General features: G+C 38.2%; 2 protein-coding genes across 16 annotated transcripts in view; both read right to left on the reverse strand.

The window, feature by feature from the left end:
• LOC135497791 (uncharacterized) overlaps positions 1 to 26150 on the reverse strand; it is an 83360-nt gene that overhangs the window by 4958 nt on the left and 52252 nt on the right. For all 15 annotated transcript variants that reach the window (XM_064787711.1, XM_064787705.1, XM_064787709.1 and 12 more), the window contains 10 exons: positions 25571 to 25657; positions 23043 to 23132; positions 22607 to 22696; positions 22115 to 22204; positions 21223 to 21312; positions 20295 to 20384; positions 19019 to 19108; positions 17570 to 17659; positions 13112 to 13206; positions 12700 to 12718 (listed from right to left, as the gene is read on the reverse strand). In XM_064787711.1, coding sequence (XP_064643781.1) covers positions 12700 to 12718; positions 13112 to 13206; positions 17570 to 17659; positions 19019 to 19108; positions 20295 to 20384; positions 21223 to 21312; positions 22115 to 22204; positions 22607 to 22696; positions 23043 to 23132; positions 25571 to 25657 — 831 coding nt within the window. The remainder of the gene's footprint in view (positions 1 to 12699; positions 12719 to 13111; positions 13207 to 17569; positions 17660 to 19018; positions 19109 to 20294; positions 20385 to 21222; positions 21313 to 22114; positions 22205 to 22606; positions 22697 to 23042; positions 23133 to 25570; positions 25658 to 26150) is intronic.
• Positions 3950 to 8168, reverse strand: LOC135497793 (microtubule-associated protein 2-like). Its single transcript, XM_064787712.1, has 2 exons — positions 7265 to 8168; positions 3950 to 4557 (listed from the first exon to the last, which is right to left on the reverse strand). Exons 1-2 carry the CDS (start codon positions 8166 to 8168, stop codon positions 4496 to 4498), a joined length of 966 nt encoding a protein of 321 aa, XP_064643782.1. The 3' UTR covers positions 3950 to 4495.

Genomic DNA, 26150 nt, shown 5'->3' on the forward strand with positions numbered 1-26150 from the left:
TTTTTCTTTTACCTTGCACCATGTGAAACAACAGTGATTGCTTTGGCCTTAGTTGGACGACTTGAAACAAGGATTTTTCATTCCTGATTATAATCATGATAGTCAAAGCTATTTTGCTGTTTATAATTTTGATAGTCAAAGCTATTTTGACGTTTATAATCATGATAGTCCAGACTATTTTGCTGCTGATGTATTATCATGATAGTCAAATTGATATAATGCAATGGCATATACCAAATTCATATATTTTTTGTATAGGAAATATCAGCACATGTGGTATGTTAACTGTCGATGTGAAAATTTGTAATGAAGCAGTGACAGAAATACGCTGGGTCTTTAATGGATTATGATTATAAACTATTGTACTAAGCTGGTGAAATCCAGGAGTCAGACTTCTTTAATTTGCGATATAATACCAACCAGGACAAAAATAAAGAGCATGCTTAACCTGATAATAAATGTCACAGGTGACAGCCTTGCGTCGTATTATCATGGTGACCCAAGTTCGGCGCTCGGTCAAAATCGTTCCCACGCTCCCCAGGATTTCACTGATCCTTTGCATGCTTAAAGACTACAGTGTACTGTATTTTCTACTTTCTAAGTGTTAAAACAAACTTTGAAAAAACTTCAAAAATTTTAGAAATGAATTACTAATGAGACTTATCTGTACACTGCCAATGCCATCTGGGTGTGTCTGCGTAATCTTACACATTTTGCAAATATGCAACATCATATATTTTTAGTAAATACATCATAAATGACTGTTGCTCTGATAAAATGAAATGAACATTGCACCATTTCCCAACAAGCTTCAGATAATTTTTTTCAAAGAAACTAAATGTTGTTGAAAGGTTAGGTAAGTAGTATCTATAATATATGTACACACTATTGTTAAGTATTATTGCGCCGTATAAAACTTGGGATGCAAAAAAAGCCTTTCTCCTGGAGTGGAGAAAAATCCTGTTTCAAAGAACCCTTTACATTATTGTGACCTAAAGGGAACCTGGTCCCAGGCTTGTAACATGCAATCAATCGAACAAAAGTAGGCAAGTTCAATGTATGTGCATCTTGTGCCAATGAGGGAGGGTTACTCTTCACAATACGTGCAGCATATCAGCACAATGGTACCCAAAATAGGGAATTAAGGATTTCTGGACACGTCAGAGAGTCCCACACACAGGGCACAACAGGCCAGTTCATTTCACCTGAAGAAAAATCCCACCAGGATTATCGGAACTTCAATCAAAGAAGTGAGGATGTGGTTAATGCAATATACCAGCTATGGGAGGGGTTTGGAAATAACCCAGCCATTCAGGGTACAGATAAATGAATTTTCCTTGTTGAAATTCATTAACGTCTTTGCTGATAAGCTGCATACAAACTGAAGAGGGACCCCACACCCATCCATCCATCCAGGTCCTGTGCTCTCTACTTCTACATACCAATGCTTGTCTTACACGCCCCACCTCAAGCTTATGACACAATGATGCTGCAAAAATGTTGATGCATTGACTAATTTATCAGCCACTTGGTGAAATCCTGTCATGGTGCAACAGAGTGGTTGCGATAGGGAGCATTAAAGTTTGCATGTTGCCTTGACACATCTTGGGAAATAACATTTCCTCTTTTTGACAGTCGTGATCAGATGTCATAGCATTACCACAAGATGTACAGGTCTTGTGTGATCAGTGCACTCGAACCCTTGAGGAGTGGACATACATGACGAGCATCAAAAGTTGCATTGATGCATTGCCAAGACCCTATTTAATGTAAAGGAAGGCATCAAACCATGAGCATCCCTTACAGGGTAAGGAAAAGATCAGACATACACTCTTGATACTCAAAGTCGTCGAACTCGTCTGGGCTGAAGTCATTCTAGGAGGGAGAAGATTGATAAACATTGTTTTATCCATTTCATTACAGAGATGATAGTCTACATGAAGTTGTGTCGAAGAAAAATAAGAACTAGCATAGTTTCTTTGAGGAGATATTTCATTCATACACAGTGGACGTCATCAGTAATATGGCTAACAGAGGTTGGCTGACAACCCAAGAGGTCAGCTGATGTTATCAGATGACAAAGTTCACGATGTTCAAATGAAATATCAGAAGAACTCTAAAATACTATCAAGATCAAGCTGGTGAATCGTTTCGGATTATCAAAGGAAGATATTGTGAAGACATCCACCTGAAGGAGAAGAGGCTACCTACAAAATCCTGATGAACAATTGTTTGTGGCTTTAACCTTGCTGAAAATGTCAGTATTGTCATGTACCCAAAGGGCAAGAAAATCATTCAACTTTCAATCATTGTCATTTTGTCACACAGAAAGAAAATTTTTGCATTTTCTTGATGATTTTATCAGTGAAGTGGAATACTGTGAATGCAAAATACATGCCACCCGCCAAAGGCTGTTTCACTAAAAAAACATTGCATAAACCTTTACAACAAACAAGTTGTGTGCAAAAGAAATATGTCAGACTTATCAATGTCCAAATTGCACGAGAGTACAGTCTACAGAAGAATTAACTTGACCTACTATGTCTGCATTCTAAGATCAAAGATCCCTGCCTGGAGGGGAAGACACCTACAAGATCAACATGGAATGCTATAACAATGGAAAGACAATTGGATATGGAAGCATGGATGTAGCATGCCCGGGTAACATGTTTGTCGAACAATTTGAATATCGTCTGTCGAAAAGTGCAACCAAACAGAGGAATTACATTAAGACAAATCCAAAGACCAATACAAATAACATCATCTTGTTTTTGGAGGGATAACTGCATGATCAGTGCAAAGGATTGCCAGCCTAGTCCACGGAGGGGGAGGGGAAGGGGAAATGCTGGCTAAGACGATCTTGCACTGTGTTTGAGCCATTTTAACCTAGACTTCCACCGAGTCCACCCGACCTCATTACCTCTATGTGCCAGAGGCCATCAGCTCCAAACATCCAAACACTTGCATCATAGCCATAGATATTGCATGTCAAGTTCTGAGAACCTGCTCTTTTCGGATACATAAGATAGTTATCTCACTAGAACTGATTAGTAAAAGAACATAAACATGACAAATCAATGATACATATCCAAGTATTAGTATTGAGTTCGAAGCAAACTACAAGCTTAAAGCTAAATACAAAACAGCAATCCAACAGGACTCGTATCGAAAAAAACTAACTTTTTTCTGACATCGAGTTCTGAAGGATGAACCAATCTACACTAGACCCTAAGTGCATAATTCTAATGACCATTCATGAATTATGTACTCCTGGGGAAGATGATCCATCAGGGAATTTAATTGAATCTTTTTTTCTTTTTTTTTCGAGGGGGAGGTGGGCAGGTACATAATTCTATGAATGATCATTTTTGCTAGTTATTCACTGCACCTTTTTGACCTTCTGTCTCAGTCTTTCACTCAGCGAGGAAACCTCTTCAAGGACAGGCAACTTGGAATACATACAGTAGCTTGTGGCAACAGTCCAGTAAATCCACATTTTGGCTTATTCAGAGTTCTGGTGTCTGAGTCAAGTCACAGCGAAGTACCTTGATGAAACTGTCAGTCTAATTAAGGCGGGCAACATACCCATTTTTGGTATTTTGATTTGTTTTGGAAGCGGTGTCAGGTTACATATCTGTCACAACATAACAAAACAATACTCTAGAGCTATCACAGTGCGCGGACAAACAAATGACATTAAGCAACATTGAGCGCCACCAATCAACACACTGATTACTACATACTAAGTCACACATTATCCTTTTGATATGGCACCCCCTCAAACTGGAGAATTGGTGATGACACATGATAGTCAATCCATGCAACACCAGTGCACACGACATCTGAGTGACCAATTACTTAGTTTTTAACTTATCAATCCACGATAGTTATAATTCAAGGCACAATACGGGATATCACTTTTTATCACAGTTTCATTCCATTCCCACGCTCCAGAATAGAATTAACACTTCCAGCGGCTGGATAGATCCAAGTCATATATTTTTTCCTTATTCTCGTAATAAATCTCCTGGTAAGAACGTGGCATTGTCTTCGGAGCAAGGCTGATGATCTTGGTACCTTGCAATAGTAAAGACAGGTAAATGTGGAGAGAAAAAATCCCATGTCACTGGCAACAAGTTTGTATTGACAGATTTCGAAATACAAGTTCCAAGGACTCCAAAAAGATAGTTCAAAAGAGGCTATGTACAGAAGTGCTCAACTTTCCCAAAGATTGGCTATCCAATTAAGTCAATACCTATTAGGTCGATAAAAATGTACAAAGGACTTTATAGATTTTTAAGATGTTGTTTTCATCCAAAGTCTTTTTAAGGTAAATCATTTTAGTTGTTCAGTGTAATTAGTCATTTAGACATGTGATATGTTTAAAGTCATAAAATAGGACCAAAGTCACTTGTTTTGGGGCAAGTTTTAAGTCAATAATTGCCAGTATTCATGGGCGCTTTTAATACAAGTCATGATGTCTTTCGCGGACGTGTTATCTGGACAGGTTTCGTTTCTCTAACTCTCTAATATTATGAGGGATACTTCTCATTGAGTCTGCAAAAGAAGACAGACCTGCATTAGAAGCCAGACTGATATCAGACGCTACTTTGATGAGAAGCTATGAAGAGATTTCTAGAAGCAAGGTCGCTGTCATTAGGAGCTAGGCTGATATCATTAGAATGAAAGATGATATCACTAGAAGATAGGTTGTTTTTAGAAAGTAGATTAATGCATCAAGAGGTTTTAATGAAGAAACGAATCTGGCTACTGTATGCTTCATGATGCAGCCTTGTACTTTAGAAGATACATATGATGATATATTCATCTTCAGCTGATAATTAAGGTGTGCCATGTGAAGATGTTTTAATGAAGAAACGAATCCGGCCACTATATGCTTCATGATGCAGCCTTGTTACTTTAGAAGGTACATATGATGATATCTTCATCCTCAGCTGATAATTAAGGTGTGCCATGTTTTAAATGCTCTTTGAATGTCATCTTTAAAGGGTTACTAAAGGGTTACCAAATCGTCGAGCCTATGACTATACCAAAGGCGGCTTAGGAAGCTTATTTCTTTAAGGAGATAATACATAGAATATTGATGCATAATCTTTAAGATTTAAAGATATAGGCTTGAATGTAGAGATGATCCTATGGCAGAGCTTCCAGAAACGAATTGTGCAGTATAATCCCAAGTTACAATTCATCTATTAGAGGCCAATCTATAGAACACTACTACCAGGTTCCCCCTTCCACATGTAGTAAAGGTGACAACGTCTTAAAGAAGTGAGATTGTTTCATATTGCAAGGTTGGAATCTTTCTTATCGTCGAGCATAGGAGTCTTGTTATTTTTAAGTTGAACCTGTTGAACAGCCTCCCACCAGCGTTTTCTCTTGTATAGGCCCTTATCGTAATCGATGCCATTTTCCTCATATTTTTTCTCTTTGAAAATGTATCCATTGCCCGGCGTGTAATTAACATTATCCAATGATCTAATCTTTGAGGAGCTATTCCATTCTAATCTGTCGTTGAATATTTTTACACTGCCACCACGCCCTGGCGTGTATCCAACATTCCTCGTATCAACCCGTGGAGTGACATCATACTTTTCCCGAATATCTGCAACCGGCTTTACATTCCCACCGCCAGGAACGTAAGACAAACCTTGAAGTGAAGCTACTTTGGGCTGAGCCCGGGTTGTCCTCTTATGGTAATTCGACTCCTGATCATGATATATTTTCACAGTACCACCCCCTGGCATATGGCTAACCTTATCCAATGACTTGACAACTGGTTGTGCTTTCTCCGTGTGCTTACTGTACTGCGCATCACGGTCATGGAAAAGTACTTTTCCACGAGCGCGTGGTGGCGAATAATGCACATTCCTTGCATCGATCCGTGGAGTAACATGATCATACTTTTCTCGAATATCCACGACTTTGAAATTCCCACTACCCGACATCTTCGGAAGATTATATCTCCAGTAGCTACCTTTCTATTTTAGAAGTTTGATTAGTTTAGAAGTCAGATTGAAATCATTGTGTCATCTGGATTAAAATCAAAATGTAATTTGCTGTGTATCCAAAAGCCAACAGCGCAGTTTTGCATTCTTGATATATATGTCTGGTTTGAGATGCCTAGTTGGAACTGCAAGTTAACTGTACAAGGAATGTCTTACTGCAGGGTCAGACCAACCATTGGCAGATAAGCTTGATAATTCTCTTAGGCGAACAAAACATTGAAGCTCGAGTGTAGGATGGATCAAGTTCAATATCTGCATAATCTAAGAGATCATAGGGTTGAATGTAAAACTTTATCTCACCTGGGGCGAGTATATTTGACGGTGGTCATAGTGATGGAGTTGGGGGCGGGGAAGCCAGGGGAACCAGTCCCATTTTAAGGATCTTCATTGTACAGATCTGTAGCCAGCCTATTGGTCAGGGGAAGAGGGGGGGAGTTGAGCAAAGTCTATTTCGGGTTCCATCGGTCTGAAAATTGGCCAAAAATTGTCTTTGTCTTATTCGGAATACATACCTTGGTTTTAGATAGTTAACAAAATCTGGGACAGTGCTAGATTTTGTTTTTTGGTGCTAGATGTTGTTTTTTGTTTGTTTATTGATTATGTTTTTTGTTTTTTCAGTGCTAGATTTTGTTTTTTTCTAGATTTTGTTTTAGTTTTAGATTTTGATTTAAGATAGTTAACAAAATCTGGGACAGTGCTACACAATTCGGTTCTGGAAGGATTCTCTTTGATTATTCAGATTATTCAGCATGATATATTCAAATACAGATTATTCAGCATTTTCACTCGGAAGATTATTACTGCATCATGGTATCAAGGAAATTGTGTTTAGGGTTGAGTTTGTAGTCCATATTATAATAAGCCAAACCGATTGTTATCTGCTCGAGATTACTGCATGTTTACTATTGGCTGAAAAAGTTTCTTGAGTGGCATATATCACTTCGCTACACAAATTTAAACTGAATGATCACAGGATAGTTGTAGGACAGCTAGAAGGGAAGAAGCCTCCTACAGGAGAGCTATTGTACAAAGTCTAACTATTATAGAAGCATTTTATCACTAGAGCAATACTAAAATATCTTTCATTAAAAGTTTTTTGGTTATTTGTTCAATTATTTACAGATATAATCTACTCTGCTATAGTGCTTATATCGATTTATTGCTATCTTTTCTATGATCAAGCTTGGGCGTTTTGTTTGAAAAATCTAAGACTTCGCGGTTATTGCGACGTTCCATACCCTCCCACCAGCGTTTTCTCTTGTATAGACCCTTATCATAATCAACGCCATTTTTCTCGTATTTTTTCTCCTTGAAAATATATCCGTAGCCAGGCCTGTAATTGATATTGTCGAACGATCCAATCTTTGATGTGGTATTCCATTCTGGATTGTCATTGTATATCTTCACATTGCCTCCTTGAGGCTGATGATGAGCATTATCCAAGGAGCCGATTTTGGAATCCGACGCCCAGCGGGGCCGATCGGAATAAACCTGTTTTGTTCCTCCACCAGGTCTATGGTGCGCATTATCCAAAGACCCAATCTTTGGCAAACTGTTCCACTGCAACTTCTCCTTGTACACTCTCGTGTTTCCGCCTCCTGGCACATAGTTGACCCTATCTAATGAACCAACCATCGGCTGCGCTCTCCGTGTGTGTTTATTGTACTGTGCATCGTAGTCATGGTAGATCACTTTTTCACCACCCCGCGGCGTGTATCCAACATTCCTCGCTTCAATCCGTGGAGTTACATCATACTTTTCCCGAATGTCTGCAACCCGAACGTTACCACCACCAGGAACATACGCCACCTTCTCGAGAGAACCTACTTTTGGTTGAGCACGTGTTGTCCTCTTCCTGTATTCTGAACTATAGTCATGATATATTTTCACATTTCCACCCCCAGGTTCGTGATTTGATTTTTCCAATGACCCAACCTTGGCCGTTGTGTCCCATCTTGGAGGTATATTAGCAACCTTTATATTCCCTCCTCCAGGCTGATGATCAACGTTATCCAAAGATCCAACTTTCGGCTGTGACCTATTCACGTGGCGCCGATACTCCGAGTTAGGGTCGTGATACACGAGGTGATAGGGATATTCTGAATCTGCTGGGGTAGGTGCCGATCTTGTTGTTAGAGACATTTTAACACGAGCTTAAAATCATCACAGAGATTTGAACGTCTTTCACATTTGTGTCTCCAACTGGGTCAACTGAGATGAAATCACTATTTCCTCAGTGCATATTCAGAATTTCTGTCTCAGTTTGCACTTCTTTATCTATATCAGTAGCAATATTGTCTTCAATCAAAGCAGTCTATTCTAATCCAAGATTGTCTCAAGCGAGTGTCCAACACCGATGTTACCAAAAAGTCAAATTACGTTCAAGAACTGAAGATACATCCAACACCGAAGGAAGCCGCACCAATAACATGCAAAGAAAAGAAAAACATTGCATAAACAGAAGATTTGACAGGAAATTAGAAAACATAAACATAAACAGCTTAACCACTGTGAAGTGGCAAAAGCAACTGTGGGAGATTATTTCCAGTGTGAGAATTCGTCATCATCAATTGTTTTTGCTTTTGACTAAAAATGTCAGAGGTGGTAACTCTACAATGTGACTATAACGCAATTGCAAAAAAAGATCTGAAAATTTATTGATTTGAAGGTTGATCGACAAGTGTGTCTCGAATACTGCTATTCTGGACATAACTAGATACAAAATCATTGAAACCAACATATCCACATACATGTTACATGTAGGAGTACATGTTTGTTAAAATGCTATGTGTCTCGGGGAAGAAATGCCTTGTAAAGGTATTCAACTTGGGGATATCATCATCATCATCATTTAGGTATTGTGGCCCAGAAAGTCGGCCATTGCCTCGTCGAAGGTCACTTCTTTATTTTCAGAGGATGACCCTCCTGCAGAGGAAATAACTAACTTGTGAATACACTAATCGCACTAAAGGCATTGTGTAGACGTTAGGTGTGCAAAGAAGCTCCAATTTGAATTAACTAATTCTATAATAAATGATATCAAGTGTCTACATAGAATCTTATGAGTATGTATGAACATTTTACACACTTCATGATGATATGACAATGAAGGATTTGAAAGATAAAGGCCAAATGACGATATATTCTTGATACAATTGATAAAGGACTTACCACAAATGCTATAGATATGATGATAGCCTATTGTGATCACACATTCCACACCTGAGTTGAGTTGGTAAAATTTCCTGAGAAATCATGCTATGTTCCAATGGGGAGAATTGTCAATTACGCTGTTCTGTCAAACTCGACATATCAATCACTATTATATAGATATTGTCCAAACTAGTACATGTATGGTGGTTTCTCGACAGTTGGTAAATCGGAATGGAATCAAATAACAGCAAAATGCAAGTAACGCACACACAGAAACCACTAGCAATTATCCACAATTATTGGTGTCGGTAGCCTATGGTAATTGTTTGTGATCGTATTACAAATATGCATACGATATCTATTAAAGTGCAAATAAGCTGGAATACACGATATTTAACCAACATTTATAAATGTTTGCCAACTTCCAGCCATTGCTGGGAGACAAGCCTAATGAAGGATGGCAGGTGGCCAAAACATATAAAATCACCACCTACGTTGGGTGGGTTCTCTGGAGGGACAGGGCTTAACAAATGGGAGCATTGAATACACTATTAGTTTAGGCAAGTATGCTTGGTTTAGTTAGGCCAATAGGCTTTTCATAAGGCTTTATAGCCTTTTCATAAAAATGTGTTTAAGGCTTTGCATTGCAATTGCTGGTTTTCTGATTCTAATGAGATATTTGGCCGTTAAAAACAATAGATAAACATTGTACAACAAGGGCAGTGATATGGGTGCCTTTGATTTCAGTTTACTGACCCTCCTCCACTGGACATTAAGAAACCGATCGTTGAGCATAATGTCAGTCATCAATGAATGACCTTACATCCTGTACATAGCTTAAGAGTTGCTAATGGTGATTACTATTGAATCAATTCCACTTTGTATTACTTTGATATCAGACAAATACTTACTTGCCATGCTGGCTCATGGCTTTGATGAGGTTGTGGTATGGTTGACTCAGCAAACACAGCATCACGTAAGCTAGCAAATTGACTATGCAGAGACATAGGGTAAATGGATTACTGCAATTCTTGCAGTTTTCGTGTGTTGGGTAATATTATTTAGTATGCAGTATCTAGCAATAGCTTTGTTTGGTGGGTTGTGAAGGAGCGAAATACATGTACATTCCCGTTGGCAGAGAAAGTGCAAAATTGTGAACAATATGAAGAATGAATATCCCAATGAATGTGAAAAAGACTTTACATATATATTGTCAAATGGTTTGTTTATCTTTCAAGACAAGACATTAGAAGCACCTTTTAACATGTCAAAAAGTGAAAGTACTGTCATCGGTTCAAGATAAATTTGTTGGGTACATTTTAAAATGTGGCACTGGAAATTTAGCACACATTTTAATGCTCAGAAGTGGTATTTGTATTAAAATTCAGTTTCACATAGCTCGTGCATAAGTCCCCAAACAATTGTTTGCATTTGGAACACACTTTTTGCCTTTGCAATGAAGTTGACCCACAACTTAATGATAATATTTGAACAAGTACTTCCTAAATGTTGGTATAACCCTTGCTTAGCCTGTTGCGTGGGCCAATGTAATAGGCTTGTGCTTAGGCCTACTAACCCAGCAAACTGGGTGGGATAAGGCAGGTTTAAAAGTATCTATAAACCAGTGGATCAGTCATGCAGACATATAAAGCTTACAGCAGTTTATTTACATGGTGCCTTACCCTGAAACGAAGTGTTTTTTTGTTTAGATTATTTGCTCTTTTTGTGATATTTGAAGTTGTTTATGTGACCTAGTGGTTTCACGTGACGTCATCACATACCATGTTGGAGGGTAATACAAAAGAAAGCAAGCCCAACGGGCCATGACACCATTTGATTCAGTTAAGTCAGGCACAACAAATCATTGTTCTGCCATTCAACATGGTTGACCTTGAAAACGCTCTACTTGACGACACGTGGGAAACTAATTCCTCAACCATATTTTAAAACCACTTAGATATGAATATTGTAGCAACAAATTTGTACATTACGTCAGACTGCATTTGCGGACTATCTTCTCATGTCTCCATGCATGTAAATCTATGATGAAATACAACTCTGATGTCACAGGATGGCATCATAGCAGCCCACGGAACACCTTATGATGCACTACCCCACAAATTTAATCCATCGTTGCAACATGGTTACCTAATAGAGACACAGGCCTAACCTTATTTGCCATGTTGGTACACTTGTATTGTTGACACCCAAGGGAAGATATCCCCTATAAAGAAAATTAAGGCCTTGGAAATAGCACAAATTAGATGACAGATAATCTAGATATTCTGAAAAATAATGAAGTAAATCCATGTCTATGGAAATAAGAACTTGATTCATTTACTGATGTGCGTTTTCAATAATCTGATAGATTTCTAATTCCTGAATTGAAAATGGGACAGCCAAGGGCAAATGCAAGTGATCAGATCTTAATCCAACAAGACCACAACAAGCAGAAACTTTGCACAATAATCCTTCTTCATGGAAAGCGTTGAATTATTCATAACGAGAATTAGTCCATCAAATCTACATCAGAAATCTGCAGATTTAGTGCAGTTACTCATTCTGAAACCTAGCAATGGAGTTTGAGCCAAGAACTACCATGCGAGAGATTAGACCAAAAGAGCGGAATGCATATTTTCCACGAGACAGGTTAATTGAGCAACTTGATGCCACACCCTACCGGTATCAAAAGAAAATTTGTTCCTGAAAAAACGTTCTGAGTTATGTTTGGGTCAATCACACTTTTACAACAAAAACAACTGCATGCTTAACACCTGAAAGCCAAGAAGCAACACACTGTCCCAAAGGTTGCATGGGATTTAAGCAATTTCGTTATGTTATTTAATACATTGCAACTTTTGTTAAACAGCAGATTTATGCGGTCTAAGTACATGTAACTCTGGCAGCCAATCAATTCGAGGGATAACTTGCACTTGCACAAAATAAAATGAGAACATAAACCCGGGACCAACATACAACTTCGAAAGATATTGCAAAAGACTTTGACCGCATGGCAGGAAAATGTCTTTTCTCATTTGGAGAAAAAAGGCTCAGTTTTAGTAGGGATAGAGTCTTAAGTATTACTAATAAGAGGGCAGACTGAGGTGATGAAGCTTTCCGAAAAATACTAGTAAGAGAAGATAAGAAAACACTTTTTCGTGAAAAAGTATTGAAATGGACAGGGTAATGTTTGGCAAACTAATGCCCCCCTTGCCAATGCGAGAACACATTGAGTAACCGTTAGTGATTTAGTACAGCTTGGGATATGAGCAATGACCGTTTATAGCGATTACAAATCTATCAGCATTCCTGCAGACGGCAAGAGGCAACTTCCAGGAGTGGGTTAAAGCCAACCCCTGTGAAAAAGCTAAAAATCTTCTCTTGGAGTGGGATACAGCAAAGGCACATTTAGGCAAAACACCTTAAAAAGCTGTCGAGTCCTAATGAGGGAGTGGGTAAATAGCAACCGGGCGGTGAAGCAGAGTTTGGGCACCTCCTATTGTCGGTGTAAAGAACTAACCTGGGCTTGACTTTTTACTGGAAGTATACATATGTAACATGGGTGATATATGAAGTATAAAAAGAGTGATATGAAATTCATTATGGGTAAAATGTGGATGATGATGTAATAAGGGTAAAATGGGAAGCGGATATAAAATGGGTAAATTGTGAAGGATACATGTCGGATGTACACGCAGGTAAAATGTGATGAAGGTAGGTTAAAATTAGAATACTGTAAGATGATGATAATAATTTGCTCAGAAAGGATTGCAATTCGCTTAAATGGGTGCGTTATAGCAAGATAATTATGATGTCACAGCACATACATGGGCATGAATTTTACCATTCACATGGTCTGTAATGATTCGAAAAATTTAAATACATGCAGACAGTTTGATAAATAACGTTTGAAAGAAAGACATTTTCTCACCTTTTTTGTACCCCCACCGGCCTTGTGGGTGAGGTTGTCCTTGGATCCGACTTTAGGTGCGGCCTTGTCTTTGAAGTCGACCTTGTGGGACTCAATCTGAAAATATACAGGGCATCTCATTAGCATTGGGGAAAAGGGAGAGGTAGGAATTGCCCCTTTTTAGCTGGTACTCAAAGTTATTCTCTGATAAGTACTATCCAGTAATAAGTAAATGAAATCTCTGACATTGTCATATAACATCAGGTTCAGAATATTTTTCGCTTAGAAAATTTCTTCAATATTTGCAAAATTGAAATTGTGAATAATTTTGAATTTTTTTTAAATATTTTTTTGTGAATCACAAAAAGAAGGAGTTCTAACAAGTTTACTGCTTACAGTAATTAGTTGTAGGCCAAAACAATGTATTCAAATGTTTATGTCACTTCTCGACAACTTGAAGTCTCTGTAAGTTGTTTCTTAATTGCATAAGAATTAGTTCAATCATTTAATAATACGCTGAAATAGAACTACTAGATTACATAGTGACACTCATGGTAAGAAGGATTTTTAGAAATTTACTAAGAAAATTCATTCAGCCATTCAAAAATATACTGTACCAAAGAAAAACACCTGAAAATGATAAAATATTTTAGATTTCAAATGTACACTAAATTAGTTATTTCGCCCACCACCTATACAATTTACCTTCAAGAAGATCCTGTAATGAATTTTTTGGCATCTTGTACTTGTATAATTCCGCCTCATCATCAAAGAGGAACTAATTTCGAGAGCTTATGCTACACAAATCAATTCTAGAGTAGTTGTAAGTCATGACTGGTACATCATCCCGTTGTGAGAGAATATTTAACCACTCATCTGGTAATGTCTTCATACATGAAATCACTCACTCATCTGGTAAACGTCTTCACACATTAACCACTCATCAGGCAAAACTCTTCATTACATGTAAGTACTGCAAAATTCCAACCAGACTTTGACAATTTCTTAACATACATTAAGAAGCTGCGCACAATGTACAAGTCATATTAATGGATCCACTGCAAAATGTCAAAAAGGTTCAGATATTTATTACGAAGCTACCAATGATCGTGAATGATCATTGAAAAGTTGTTCTCGAAAAGCATATTCAATTTTGTAGGCCTAAGTATGATAGATTATTTTCACGCAATGATGAACACCAATATGAGACTGAAAGGTAACTTTATAAGGCCTACAATAATCGGTGAAAAAAGCCTTAGAAAGTTGTGAATGAGGCTCGTGTACGACACGATGTGTGACAGTTGCTTTGTTCCCTTTTAAAGGCCTAGGCCATGAAGAATATGAAATTGAATTTGGAAATTCCAATTTCGGTAATGGATTGCAGAAATTTAAAGTTGAATCAAGATAGGTATACAAATACTATGAAAAGCAAGTATCAACAATTTCCATGCATAATAACTGCACTACGGCATAGTGTAAGCCTATACCTGCACTGTAATAGACACTTTTGATTTCACCGATGGTGCCCAAAGGCCTACGTTAATCATCGTCACAGACAGATGAGATATTTAGATATTGCTCAGCAATGAAAAGGAACGTTTGCGATATGGATCTTCCAAGTATAAACTGCCAAAGGGATGGTGGCTAATCATCATGGAGAAAAAAACATTTCAATAAATGGACAAAGGGCTATTTATTGGTAAGAATGTTTCCATATTTGATGATTAGGATATGTGGGAAAATGTAAGAACGAACAAATATTGTGCATGTTTTGAATTTTTTTTCACATTGGCATGAAGAAAACCTACAAACCAAAGGGATTTATAGCCTCTCATAAGTAAAAGAGATATACCCTGTTGTACCAATTCATAGAATATTCGATACCCCAATATAATTCTAATTTGTAAATTCTATCATGTTTATATCAATTGGCATTGGCCATGTTCACTTGGCCTTCGAGTACATGTGCGATAATAAAACTTGTGCAGGAGTTAAAAAAATACAAAACCCTATTTGTAAAATAATAGGCAAATACATACTCACTAACAACTGTTTGAATTAAAGATCATAAGTTCATGTCAATAAAAAAATGAAACATTGCCATGGCAGACAATCTTGTCAATACTTAAAACCTGGCAAAAAAAATTTAAAATCTTTTTTACTTCTTTATTGCTGGTATTCTCACGGTCTCTTATCAAACGTAAAAAAGATCTTATTCGCACGCGATATTATTTATACATAACTAATCGTGCTTGTCACAACTTCAATTAATCGTGTTAAGCCTAGAAGTGACGGGTGATTACAAAATGATAAGCCATCATCCTCTCTATCAAGCCAATAGCAGCGTGCAAACAAGCAATTTAAATCACTGCAATCTGCGATCATAATCGCTGCCATGTGCAACAAAATGATCTCTTGTCTTCTGGTATAACTGGTAATTTGCAGGGTACAACTGCAGAAGTAGTCAAGATCATTAGCTCTGCAAGAGCAAAAGCTTGTATGAACAGAATATTGTTGTGTTTGATCAGAGATGTGATTCTGGAGTCAGGAAAATTTACCAATTTTTGGTAGAGTATGGCCGTTAATGTCTACCCGTAATCAAAATTAAAAGTTCGAGCATGGCTTTATGAAATTATACGTAAATCAAACAAACCGGTCGTGCAGTGAAGTGACATGCTAACGAGCAATTTCAGTCACTGCGACCTGAAACTGAGCAATGAAAACATGACGAGTGGTTGCAATTAAACCAATCAGGGGCCACATTCCAACCACAATCATCTTGTTGACATGACCAAGTTGCACGTAGCATCGACACAAATCGCTTGTTTGCAGAACGCTTTAGGGGACATCGAGACAACAACTAAAGACAACATTAAAAGCAGGAGACACGGGCTTGCAGCATCAAAACATAAATTTGGAAGAGTTCCTTCATAACAGATTAATTATTCATGATAAGAAAAGCATAGTCACAAGATTCGTCAATAGTCATCGTCAATAGTCATCACCTAGTTATCAAGGTTCATCACATACACATGTAGGTTCATCACATACAAATGCATCGTCAAAAGTCATCACCTAGTTATCAAGGTTCATCACATACACATGTAGGTTCATCACATACAAATGCATCGTCAATAGTCATCACCTAGTTATCAAGGTTCATCACATACAAATGTAGGTCAAAGGTTCTATCATCACAAGCATCAGGTTTTAAAATCAATGTTTGTATAATTTTCGTCTTTTCACTATCCTTTGGACGACGATTCAAGTGTCCATGATCACGCTACACCCATGGCTTTTGCATGCTGTACCAGCAATAGGTTGTTTAAGTCATACTGTGTCGATGCTATTTAGCCGGTTTAGGTGTGCCAGTACAAAGGCCTATCTAACATGTATTGGGCCTATACGTAACAGGCAAGCGTTATCTGGCTAACTAGTGTCGACACATTATTTATTTACATTGTGGAGAATTGTAGTTGGGATCACAAAAACTTCAAGCAGGTCGTCAAGCAGGGCATGCATAGATTAGTACATAGAACGCAGAAAGCCTGCAGTGTTGCCATCTGGTAGCTGAGTACTGAACAACATTATAGGGAGTTGTGCTTCGACTCAAACTTTATGTTAGATTTTCTATTAGATACATTAATATGTAATTTTAGCTGGTCTTCCCCTGTGGAACATTGAAACCATGCACCTATGCTCAGCCAATCTAAACACACTTTCTGCACACTCCAGGAAAAATTGTTGTATCATAAAAAGAAGCAATACTGTTTATCGCCATTTTATCAGTTTTGGGGCAAAATTTGGCTGAATTGTTCAATACATCACTGTCTGAACATCTGACAAAGAGACTGATTAGAATAGCAGTGTTTTGAACAAAAAGAATTGTATAAATTAGATAGTAAAAATGTTGGCTGCAAGAGATTTGAGATAGAATTCAGAAGTAGAAAGATTGTTAGGTAGGATCCAGGGGCTATATTTTTTCTCTAAAATATTGTTTTTAAAGTTGTGTTGCTTTGTCTATTTTTGAGCAATATTCTTAAAAGGTCTTGCATGTGTACTGGCACAAGTTTGCAACAATGGCCACATGATGTACGTGGCTGTTGACCGAGGTATTGGTATTTGGATTTGGTATCTGGCCTACCCCGATTCAGGTCATTCGGAACAGAAATTGCACTACTGCACGGCATCTTCTAGAACCAACTGTTTACATTGGTAAGCAACTAGAAGTAATGCTCTCCCATGATTGTTACTAGCTGCTTAAGATACTCCTACTCCTGGATCCAGCCCCTTAGGAGAACGACAACACTCATTGTAGACACAGTTCCAACTCAACTTTGCCAGAATCGTGCACTATCAGACACACATTCGCTGTAGATTCATATACAGGTATTTCGGCAAACTTGAGTGAAATGCACAGTATACAGGGTGGTGCAGAAAGTGTGTATTTCACATTGAAAACTTCAGAAATAGTTAATACCTCTATAGCGCCCCCTCCAGGTGAATGGTGAATATTTTTTAAAGATCGCACTTTGGCCTGTGCATCCCAATCTAACTTTTCATCCAAAATCTGAAGAGAGATGACCAATTTTTATGAATTTTGTTGAAATATTATCAACATTTTACAAAATGATTATAAATATCACTTCAACACACAAAAAATTGGCAGGATCTAACAAGATCAAAATGCTATTTTTTTAACAAAAAAATAGCATTTATTGCATAACCCACCCACCCACCCTCAGTATAGTAATTTTTTTAACAAGTCCAGCAAGCAGAAATATGTTGTTGTGACTAAAATAATAGTGCAGGTTTGTTGGGGAGACGGATTACACAACACTTATGTGCCTATCAAGCGCTATCAACTATCAAGCGCTTTGAGCGGCCAGTTGATGGTTGGATACTGCGCTATATAAGACTCGTATTATCATTATTATTATTATTATGTTGCAAAAGGATCTACTAGATCAAGTACCCAAAGTTTCAGCAGTACTGAACTGTCAAAAGATGTCTCAATGACCCCGGTATTTTAAAATGCTGTACAACATCTTTGAAAGACAAATGGGGTGCATCAAGGAATCACCTAAGCTGGCTAGTGAGCTGGGTGCATGAAGATTGAAATCAGGTCAAAATGAAATAAATTTTCCTACAATTTAGGAGTGACCACAAAAGAAATTTGATGAATTTTTTTTTTATAGATGTGGGGCAAATGCCTGCCACATCTCTTCAAAGTCCCCCTGCGGAAGATAAGACGAAGGTTGCAGCAACATCCACAAAAATTAACCTCATGCAGGATTACTGATCAAACCAAGTTACCCACCATATACAGGCAATAACATATCAATAACGATCGAGTGAAAAAATAGGGGGACTTTTGGTCACCAAGTGACAGGAACTAAAACGGAAACCAACTAGGTCACTTCACAGAAAGGAGAGGAACATTTCCAAAAGCAACTGACAACACACGTAACAATACCTATAATTCAAGAGAAAATATAGCATGGCTGATGGATTATGATGCCAATAATATCACTTATAGGTTGGCAGTTTCTTTTGACTAATGGGAAGGGTTTTGCAAGCTGTGAGTTTTCTACTTGAATATCATTTTAAAGGTAAAAGGGATAAGGAAAAGGAAATATTTTACAAAGGAGGCTCGCTCTTTCAAACTAATCCTACATGGGATGTGGGATCAAACAGGATTATAATGCATCATTAGTAACTCTCTAGACTCCAAGCATCACACAGTACCAGTAAATCATCACTCCTCGTTTTGTGTTAGTTATGCAAATGTATCTCAATTAAAAAGAGGGCGTTTTGTGCAGTTATTGCGAATCTGAAGCTTTTTACAGCATTTGCAAGCAGTCACAAATGTGCCCAAAACAGGGCCTAGGAGTCGGACATGAAGTCCTAATGCTGTAAAATCAAGTACCTCGATTTCCGATGAATTCGGTGTATGCCGAACATTCTCTAAGGAACGTATTTTTGCATCAGTTTCCCACTCGAGTTTTTCGTCTAATATCTGAAATATTATTCAATGGTGTAGAAAAAGGAATGTGCAAAAAATAAACAATATAATCATACATGTGTCATAGTAAAAGGGTGATTACACAAGTGGTTGTTCTCAATTGAAGCTCCTAACTCAAAGTGACATTTTTCAATCAAAATCTCAAGTAACATTTCTCTATAAAGTAGCGCTGCTATATTGCTATACTTATCTACCGGTACATGTAAAGTGGCATTTCTCAATTAGAATCCCCATTTCACTTGGCATTCCTAACCGACATCCTTATCTCAGATGGTCGCAGGTCACTATCGAGGTACCTATCTAAATAGGCATTCCCCTATCAAAATCCCTATCTCAGGTTGAAATCCAAATCAAAAGTGGCATTACACCCTATCGACATCCATATTTCGAGTGGCATTTCAAAATCACCATCTCCAGTTCCCAATCTGAGATTTCTCTTCAGAATTTCCTATCGATCGCAAGTGGCATTTCGAAACTTCTGCTCGAAGTCTCCTTTTCTATAGATTTCTCTTTTCCAAGTGGCATATCTCACTGAAATTCCTATTTCAACTCAACCGTACATGTAGCATTTATATTGCAATTCCATGCCCCTTCAAAACAACATGCTCCCAGTACCAAATCAAATGTATTGCCCAACATGCATACCTTTTGTACATGCCATTTGTAATGCCAAGATGCATGAACTTATTTCGCAATACAAGTGCCCCTGAAGATCATTTTGTTCTAATTCCTATGATTAACAAAACCACCCTCCACCCTGTTTATTTGAACCCGGTTACATTTTGTTAGTAAGAAATAACATCATAATTTAAGAATCAATCCTTGGGACATCTAGTTCAGATATTGTTTGGACGCTTGTGGAGACCATCTTAATCTAAAACCTCATATTGGGCACAAGTCTAAGCTATGAAACTTTCAGAATTAGTTTCTTCTTTTGGCAAATTTTGTAACCTTAATTGCGAAAACAAATACAAAAACAAAAAGGCTGTGGGTTTTTTAGTACAGAATTCACACATTCACAGAATTGATGTGAAACTTAAAATATTTTCACAATATTTTTGAAAGCGCTGTAAAAAATTCAGTTAACGGTATCTCCCGGATACTAGATTGATTCAAATCATGATGTCATTTCGAGCACACGGTCTTGTTAGTTAAAATGATATTATACACTGCGTAATACCTCAATGTCTCCCCCACCCGGCACGTGTTTAACGTTCTTCAGCGATCCTATCCGCGCCTCCGCCTGCCAGTCTTTTTTCTCGTCTAAAATCTAACATAAACAATAAACAAGACAAAACAAGATGCTATTAGTGAGGAGAAATGAAAGTGGATCAGACAAACGACCTACAGGGTGCACCAAAAACAGTTTTACATACAAGGTGTCACAAAATCATTGCTTTTGACCTACTATTTCCGAAATCATTTTTTACATGTACATATTGTATATACTGGGTGTCAAAATATCATCATTCCATACAAAGGGTGCCTCAAAAGTATCATTTCCAATAGAAGTTTTTCCTCAATACCATTATTATCATCCAAGTATTCACCATGCATTATAGGAGGAAACTTTGGCACAAAATCATTCTCATTCTTGTTACAACCCTGATTCTGTATGCAACTTTCTTTTGGTTTGAACATATGAACATAACACCAAAGAACCACAGAACAGGTGAACTGGAGAGTAAACAAAAAGCAAGTAATCTACTTTCATGCTTTGGACAGGATGCAGGGGAAATCGCTATAATAATTTTAGTAATTATCAATACATCTTTTTACACCTAGTATTTTCATTCCATAGTAGTAGCTTTAGATTTATCACCCATATCTCAGATCCTTAATACAAACTCCAACTTGAAATAACCTTAATTAGGTTTCTGCACAATCATATTCACTGAATGTTATTTGAGTTACCCCATCCGTGTCATTAGGATTTATACCCCAAATGGATTAATAGGTAGTAAACATTCATGGGTCATTGGTAAGTACCCCAAATGGGTTATTTACAGGTAAGAATTACCGCAAATGGGTTTCTAGCAAATCAAAACAGGGCAGCCAAGTTATCAATGATGCAACTTCATCATTCAAATGAGTGTCTGGATAAGTACCTCTATATCACCCCCACCTGGGGTATGCTGAACATTCGCTAACGATCCGATCTTTGATTTTGCATCCCAATCTAATTTTTCATCCGTTATCTAGATAAGTGAAGAAGAATAAAGATTATTAGTCTATCCGTGGCGTTCTGAAATTAAGAAACATTTTTGTTAGTTACAAAGTGACTTTTGTAGGTGATAGCAAGTTAATAAACTTGGTTATAGCAACTTTTAGCAGTATAGGAACAGATTGGAGGCTAAATGCCATCAAAACAGAGACCTTACACAGAATGTATATTTCCTGACATAATGAACACCGGTATCAATATAAAGGAACATTCCTGCAGCAAGACTTGCTATGCTATAGCTCATTTATACATTTTATTTGCCAAAAACCTTTAGTTTTGGCAAAATACATAACTAAGAATGACGATATGTAACCAAAATATCAAATTCTGTTTCACTTCTAAACATCGAAAGGCCAAAAATTTTGTGAAACAAGATTTTTTTTAAGGTAGAAAGATTTTGTGTCAATTATTTGTATACCTGTACATCTCCACCAGTAGGAGTGTGTTTAACATTCTTCAACGACCCGATCTTCGCCTTTGCCTCCCAATCTAACTTTTCATTCATTATCTGACAATGTGAAAGATTAAAACAGGGACCTGTTAATAAACTTGGAGGAGAGTTTGGGGTTCCGTCGATGTGATCCTAGATCTTTACATCTGCATTGTCAGCTATATCATGAGCACACATTGTTTGTTAATAATATTTTTCTGACCAAAGCATAGACTTGATGACTAAGCAATTCACCGAATGCATTAACATCAAAAGTCATGATGGATAGTTTAGTGTATTCTCTATAGTTGTTAGTAGGCAATGCAAACAACCAATCATTATATACCTCTATATCCCCTCCACTGGGTTTATGTGTAACATTCGCAAGTGAGCCGACTTTAGATTTTGCATCCCATTCTAATTTTTGATCTGTTATCTGTATAAAAAAATTGATAATTAGACAAATGTACAAAAACTTGATAGTGTGCAAAATTTCTCAGCACAGAATACCCTCTAGCAAGTCTAAAGAGGAATTCTGTTCTGAATAGTACATGTTATAGGTTTATAGTCTGTAATCCCAACCTATCCTGTCACCTTTCAGTGAACTCAGAGGAGCTGCTCAATCAGTGCTACCCCCGGGGCTTTTCTGACTCGTAAAAACCCTTTTATGCACCGGATTGGAGCAAGGCAAGTAAAAGTCTCACGCTGACTGTGGGGTTCGAACCAGGGACCTCTCGACCAGAGTCCAAGCCGGTAGACCACAGCGGCTTCTTTCTTGCGGCTTCTCAAGGTTACCAAGAATGTACCAATGTTATCCAGACAAAAAATCATTATATACCTCTATATCCCCTCCACTGGGTTTATGCGTAACATTCGCTAGCGAGCCGACTTTAGATTTAGCATCCCATTCTAATCTTTGGTCTGTTATCTGTGCAAAAGAACATAACAATTAGCAGTCAATAAGTTTGCAGTCAAGTTCAGTTTATAGGCCATTATCTGTTCAAAGTTTGACAATTTTTGATGTCAAAGTTCATTGTTGCTACATTGTAAATATTTCGAATATGTTACTCACTACATGATTGTATGTAACCAAATCAAATTGGGATGTACATGATGAGCCATGTTTCCAATCCTGTTGATCTTCATCATTAATCAATATCAAACACATGGCGAATGGCATGTATATAGATATAACACATTCATACCATTGGCTCTCACCAATGACCAGCACCAAATTAATGTTATACCTCGGAGACCTGGAAACAACTGTATACCTCAATATCACCCCCACCGGGCTTATGCGTAGCATTCTTGAAAGAGCCGACCTTCGACTTGGCATCCCAATCTACCTTGACATTAATTATCTGGTGAAAGCAAACAAAAAGAAACTGACTTTAAGTGGGGGTTCTTGGCAAGTTTGAGACGTCAGTAGACGTCCACAAAGCTAACGAGACAATATCTGTTCACTTGGTAAATGTGGCAATTTAGCATTCATCAGCTTCAACATAGTCAACAATGGCATCCTCACTCTGATTCTGTCCGGAATCTGGAAAGTTTAACCCAACTGTGATGTGCAGCAAGCGGGAGCTCCTAGGCCTTAAATTTCTTCACATAGATCAGAATTGCTACACACTAGCAAAGCAATTTGGTCCAACAAAACGTGTCCATCATGCAAAGCAACAACAAGCGTATCTTTCAGATCAAGTGAGCCAGAATTGTACACATTGCATCCTAACACACCTGCAATATTGCATGTATTTTACACTAATTGTTCGCGCAAAAATGGCAAAGCGGCATGAAGACATAAACGCGGACGCGTGCCCGGCTAACGCGGAACAAAATTTAATAACGACAACAACATCGTCGGAAGACTGTGATCGATAGTATAATTTAGACCACAAATTTTGTATCTTTTGACCGATTTAGCGAACGTTTTATATATTTGAGAAAATGTGGATTATGGCGCAATGAATAATTTATTGGCGAGCAATCAACTCATTTAATTTGATATGATTTTGAATTATCGTACCACGTTCTCTGATGTCCTCGCGGAAGTGGAAGTGACACTGACAAGGGAATCCTGTGCTCACGTGTAAATGAAACCATTCCGTAGTTTTTTCCTCGTATTTCATCGCGAAAAATATGGCCTTAAAACTCAAGATCGAACTTTGAGATGTAGTTCATCAAGGAGAGGAATATTTCAACATCGTGCGGAGGAAATACTTTTGTGATATCTTGATTCGAATTATCGGTACGGAACGTTTTCTTTCTTGTGCTATGATGACCCGCCCTGCCCGATTATTAGTCACCACCTCGACCGATAGGGGCTCGGCAGAGAGTTTTGTGTTAGTTGGCAAATTATTCCCCCCCCCCCCCCAGTTATTAGTCTCCGCCACACTCGATAGGGGCTCGGTGGAGGGTTTTGTGTTAGTAGGCAAATTATTCCCCCCCCCCCCCAGTTATTACTAATATTAGTCTCCGCCACGCCCAATAGGGGCTCGGTGGAAGGTTTTGTGTTAGTAATAGTTAGTCTCCGCCACTCCTGATAGGGGCTCGGCGGAGAGTTTTGTGTTGGTAGGCAAATTATCCCCCCCCCCCAGTTATCAGTCTCCGCCACGCCCGATAGGGGCTCGGCTGAGAGTTTTGTGTTAATAGGCAAATTCTCTCTCCCCCCCCCCCCCCAGTTACAACCGGTGCCTAGGTACAACAATGTATCTCTGTACACTTTGTAGGCCTATGCATTACTACCCGGTCTGGAGTCGCGGTTCCGCTCAGTGATCTAGACGAAGTTTTAGCGAATGTAGGCATCAAAGAAAAAACAATTCGCTAACTTTATTTGTATATTTTGTAGATGTGGGGTTTCGTAATTTTTCTTGCGCAACTTTTTACGACTTCTTACGTTATCTGGTCGACGCCATTGTGTGTGCATCATGTATCGGTTTATTTTTTGTTTTTCTGAAATGTAGCCACCACCCCCATCACCTCCCTCACATAAGAGCCCTGAAATCATCCAACATCCCCCTCCCGCCACTCCCTAACCCCCATCCGTGGCCGAGACTCCAGAGTCTGCACGCAGACTCGGTGCCATTTCTAGTTTAGATTGCGCAGGGCCCGGGGTCTGCCACATGAGTTCATTTGATTGATTGATTTATTGTGACCGATGGGAATAGACCATTTGTGAGTCTGTGTAGAAAACTATACATATTTGTGACGTTAAATTCATATACTTGGATCGGCCGTGTGAGAATGGCATCTATGCCAGCATCTGATATTCAAGTGGAACTCGAACCCGATAGAATGCTCTAGTGTCGTGCCACCTGAGCTAGAAGTCAAAGTCGTAACGAGTTAAAAGGAGTTGTAAGTATTTTATTCTCGCTTCATAATCGAACTGAAATATCGCCAAAACACTAATGGTCTTCTTTTTGCACAAGTGGTAATTGTATAGTATTTGGTTCGGGCAGTCTTGGACTTGACAAAATGAAGCCACAATTGAAGCTTTTTGCTACGGCCAACTAATTCAATTTTAGGTGTGTTAGAATTGAAATCAATACCACACTATTGAGCCTCTGTTCTAAATCGAGACCTTCGGGTGGATCTCAAATTCCGGCCCAAACCTTTACTAGGTAAGGCGCCTCAGATAAAGCGTCTTGGATTAGGTCCATACAGCTTCACCCTCCAAGTCTCGATTTTGGACAGGAGATCCACCAGCGGGTAGTGTTCTATGCCAAAATGCATGTTCAACATGCATAATTTTTGTGTCTGGCACAATTGAGGTGAAAATATTTCTTTGTTTTCCTATTACCTCAATATCACCACCTTTGGGCGTATATGACGTGTTCTTAGATTGAGTCTTTGCCTTCTTTTCCCATTCCAATTTTTCATCTGTGATCTATGTGGAATGGAGATTGAAGGATGAGGCATACATATGAAATATGAGAATAAATAAGCACAGTCTTATTTATTCCATAAAATGTTATCGAAGAAAAGGTCCTTTGTCTTGTGGAAATACAATTATTTGGACAGTAGTTCTATTCGAAACATGCGATTGAATGCATATTCACTGTCCCGATTACAATTATCATCCCTAAATTTGTGCATGTGCAATTTACATGCAACCTATGCACATCCTGCACATGGGTTGCAGGAATGCTCCACGAAGCAGAGGGTATGTCAATTGTGACTGGGACTGTACACATTATCAGACCTGAGTGAAAGTGTTTGTTACTGGAGAGAGAAGATAGATCCTTGCACCAGGAAGATTATGACGTCACGTTAAAATGCCCCATAGTCGTCATAGTCACCATAGTTGGGCAAGCGCCATGTTCAATCAATGGATCATCAGAAAAGAAATTCTTGTTGTCAATTTAATATTTTAAGTCAGA

Source organism: Lineus longissimus, chromosome 13 (assembly GCF_910592395.1).
Source record: "Lineus longissimus chromosome 13, tnLinLong1.2, whole genome shotgun sequence".
Lineage (NCBI taxonomy): Eukaryota > Metazoa > Nemertea > Pilidiophora > Heteronemertea > Lineidae > Lineus > Lineus longissimus.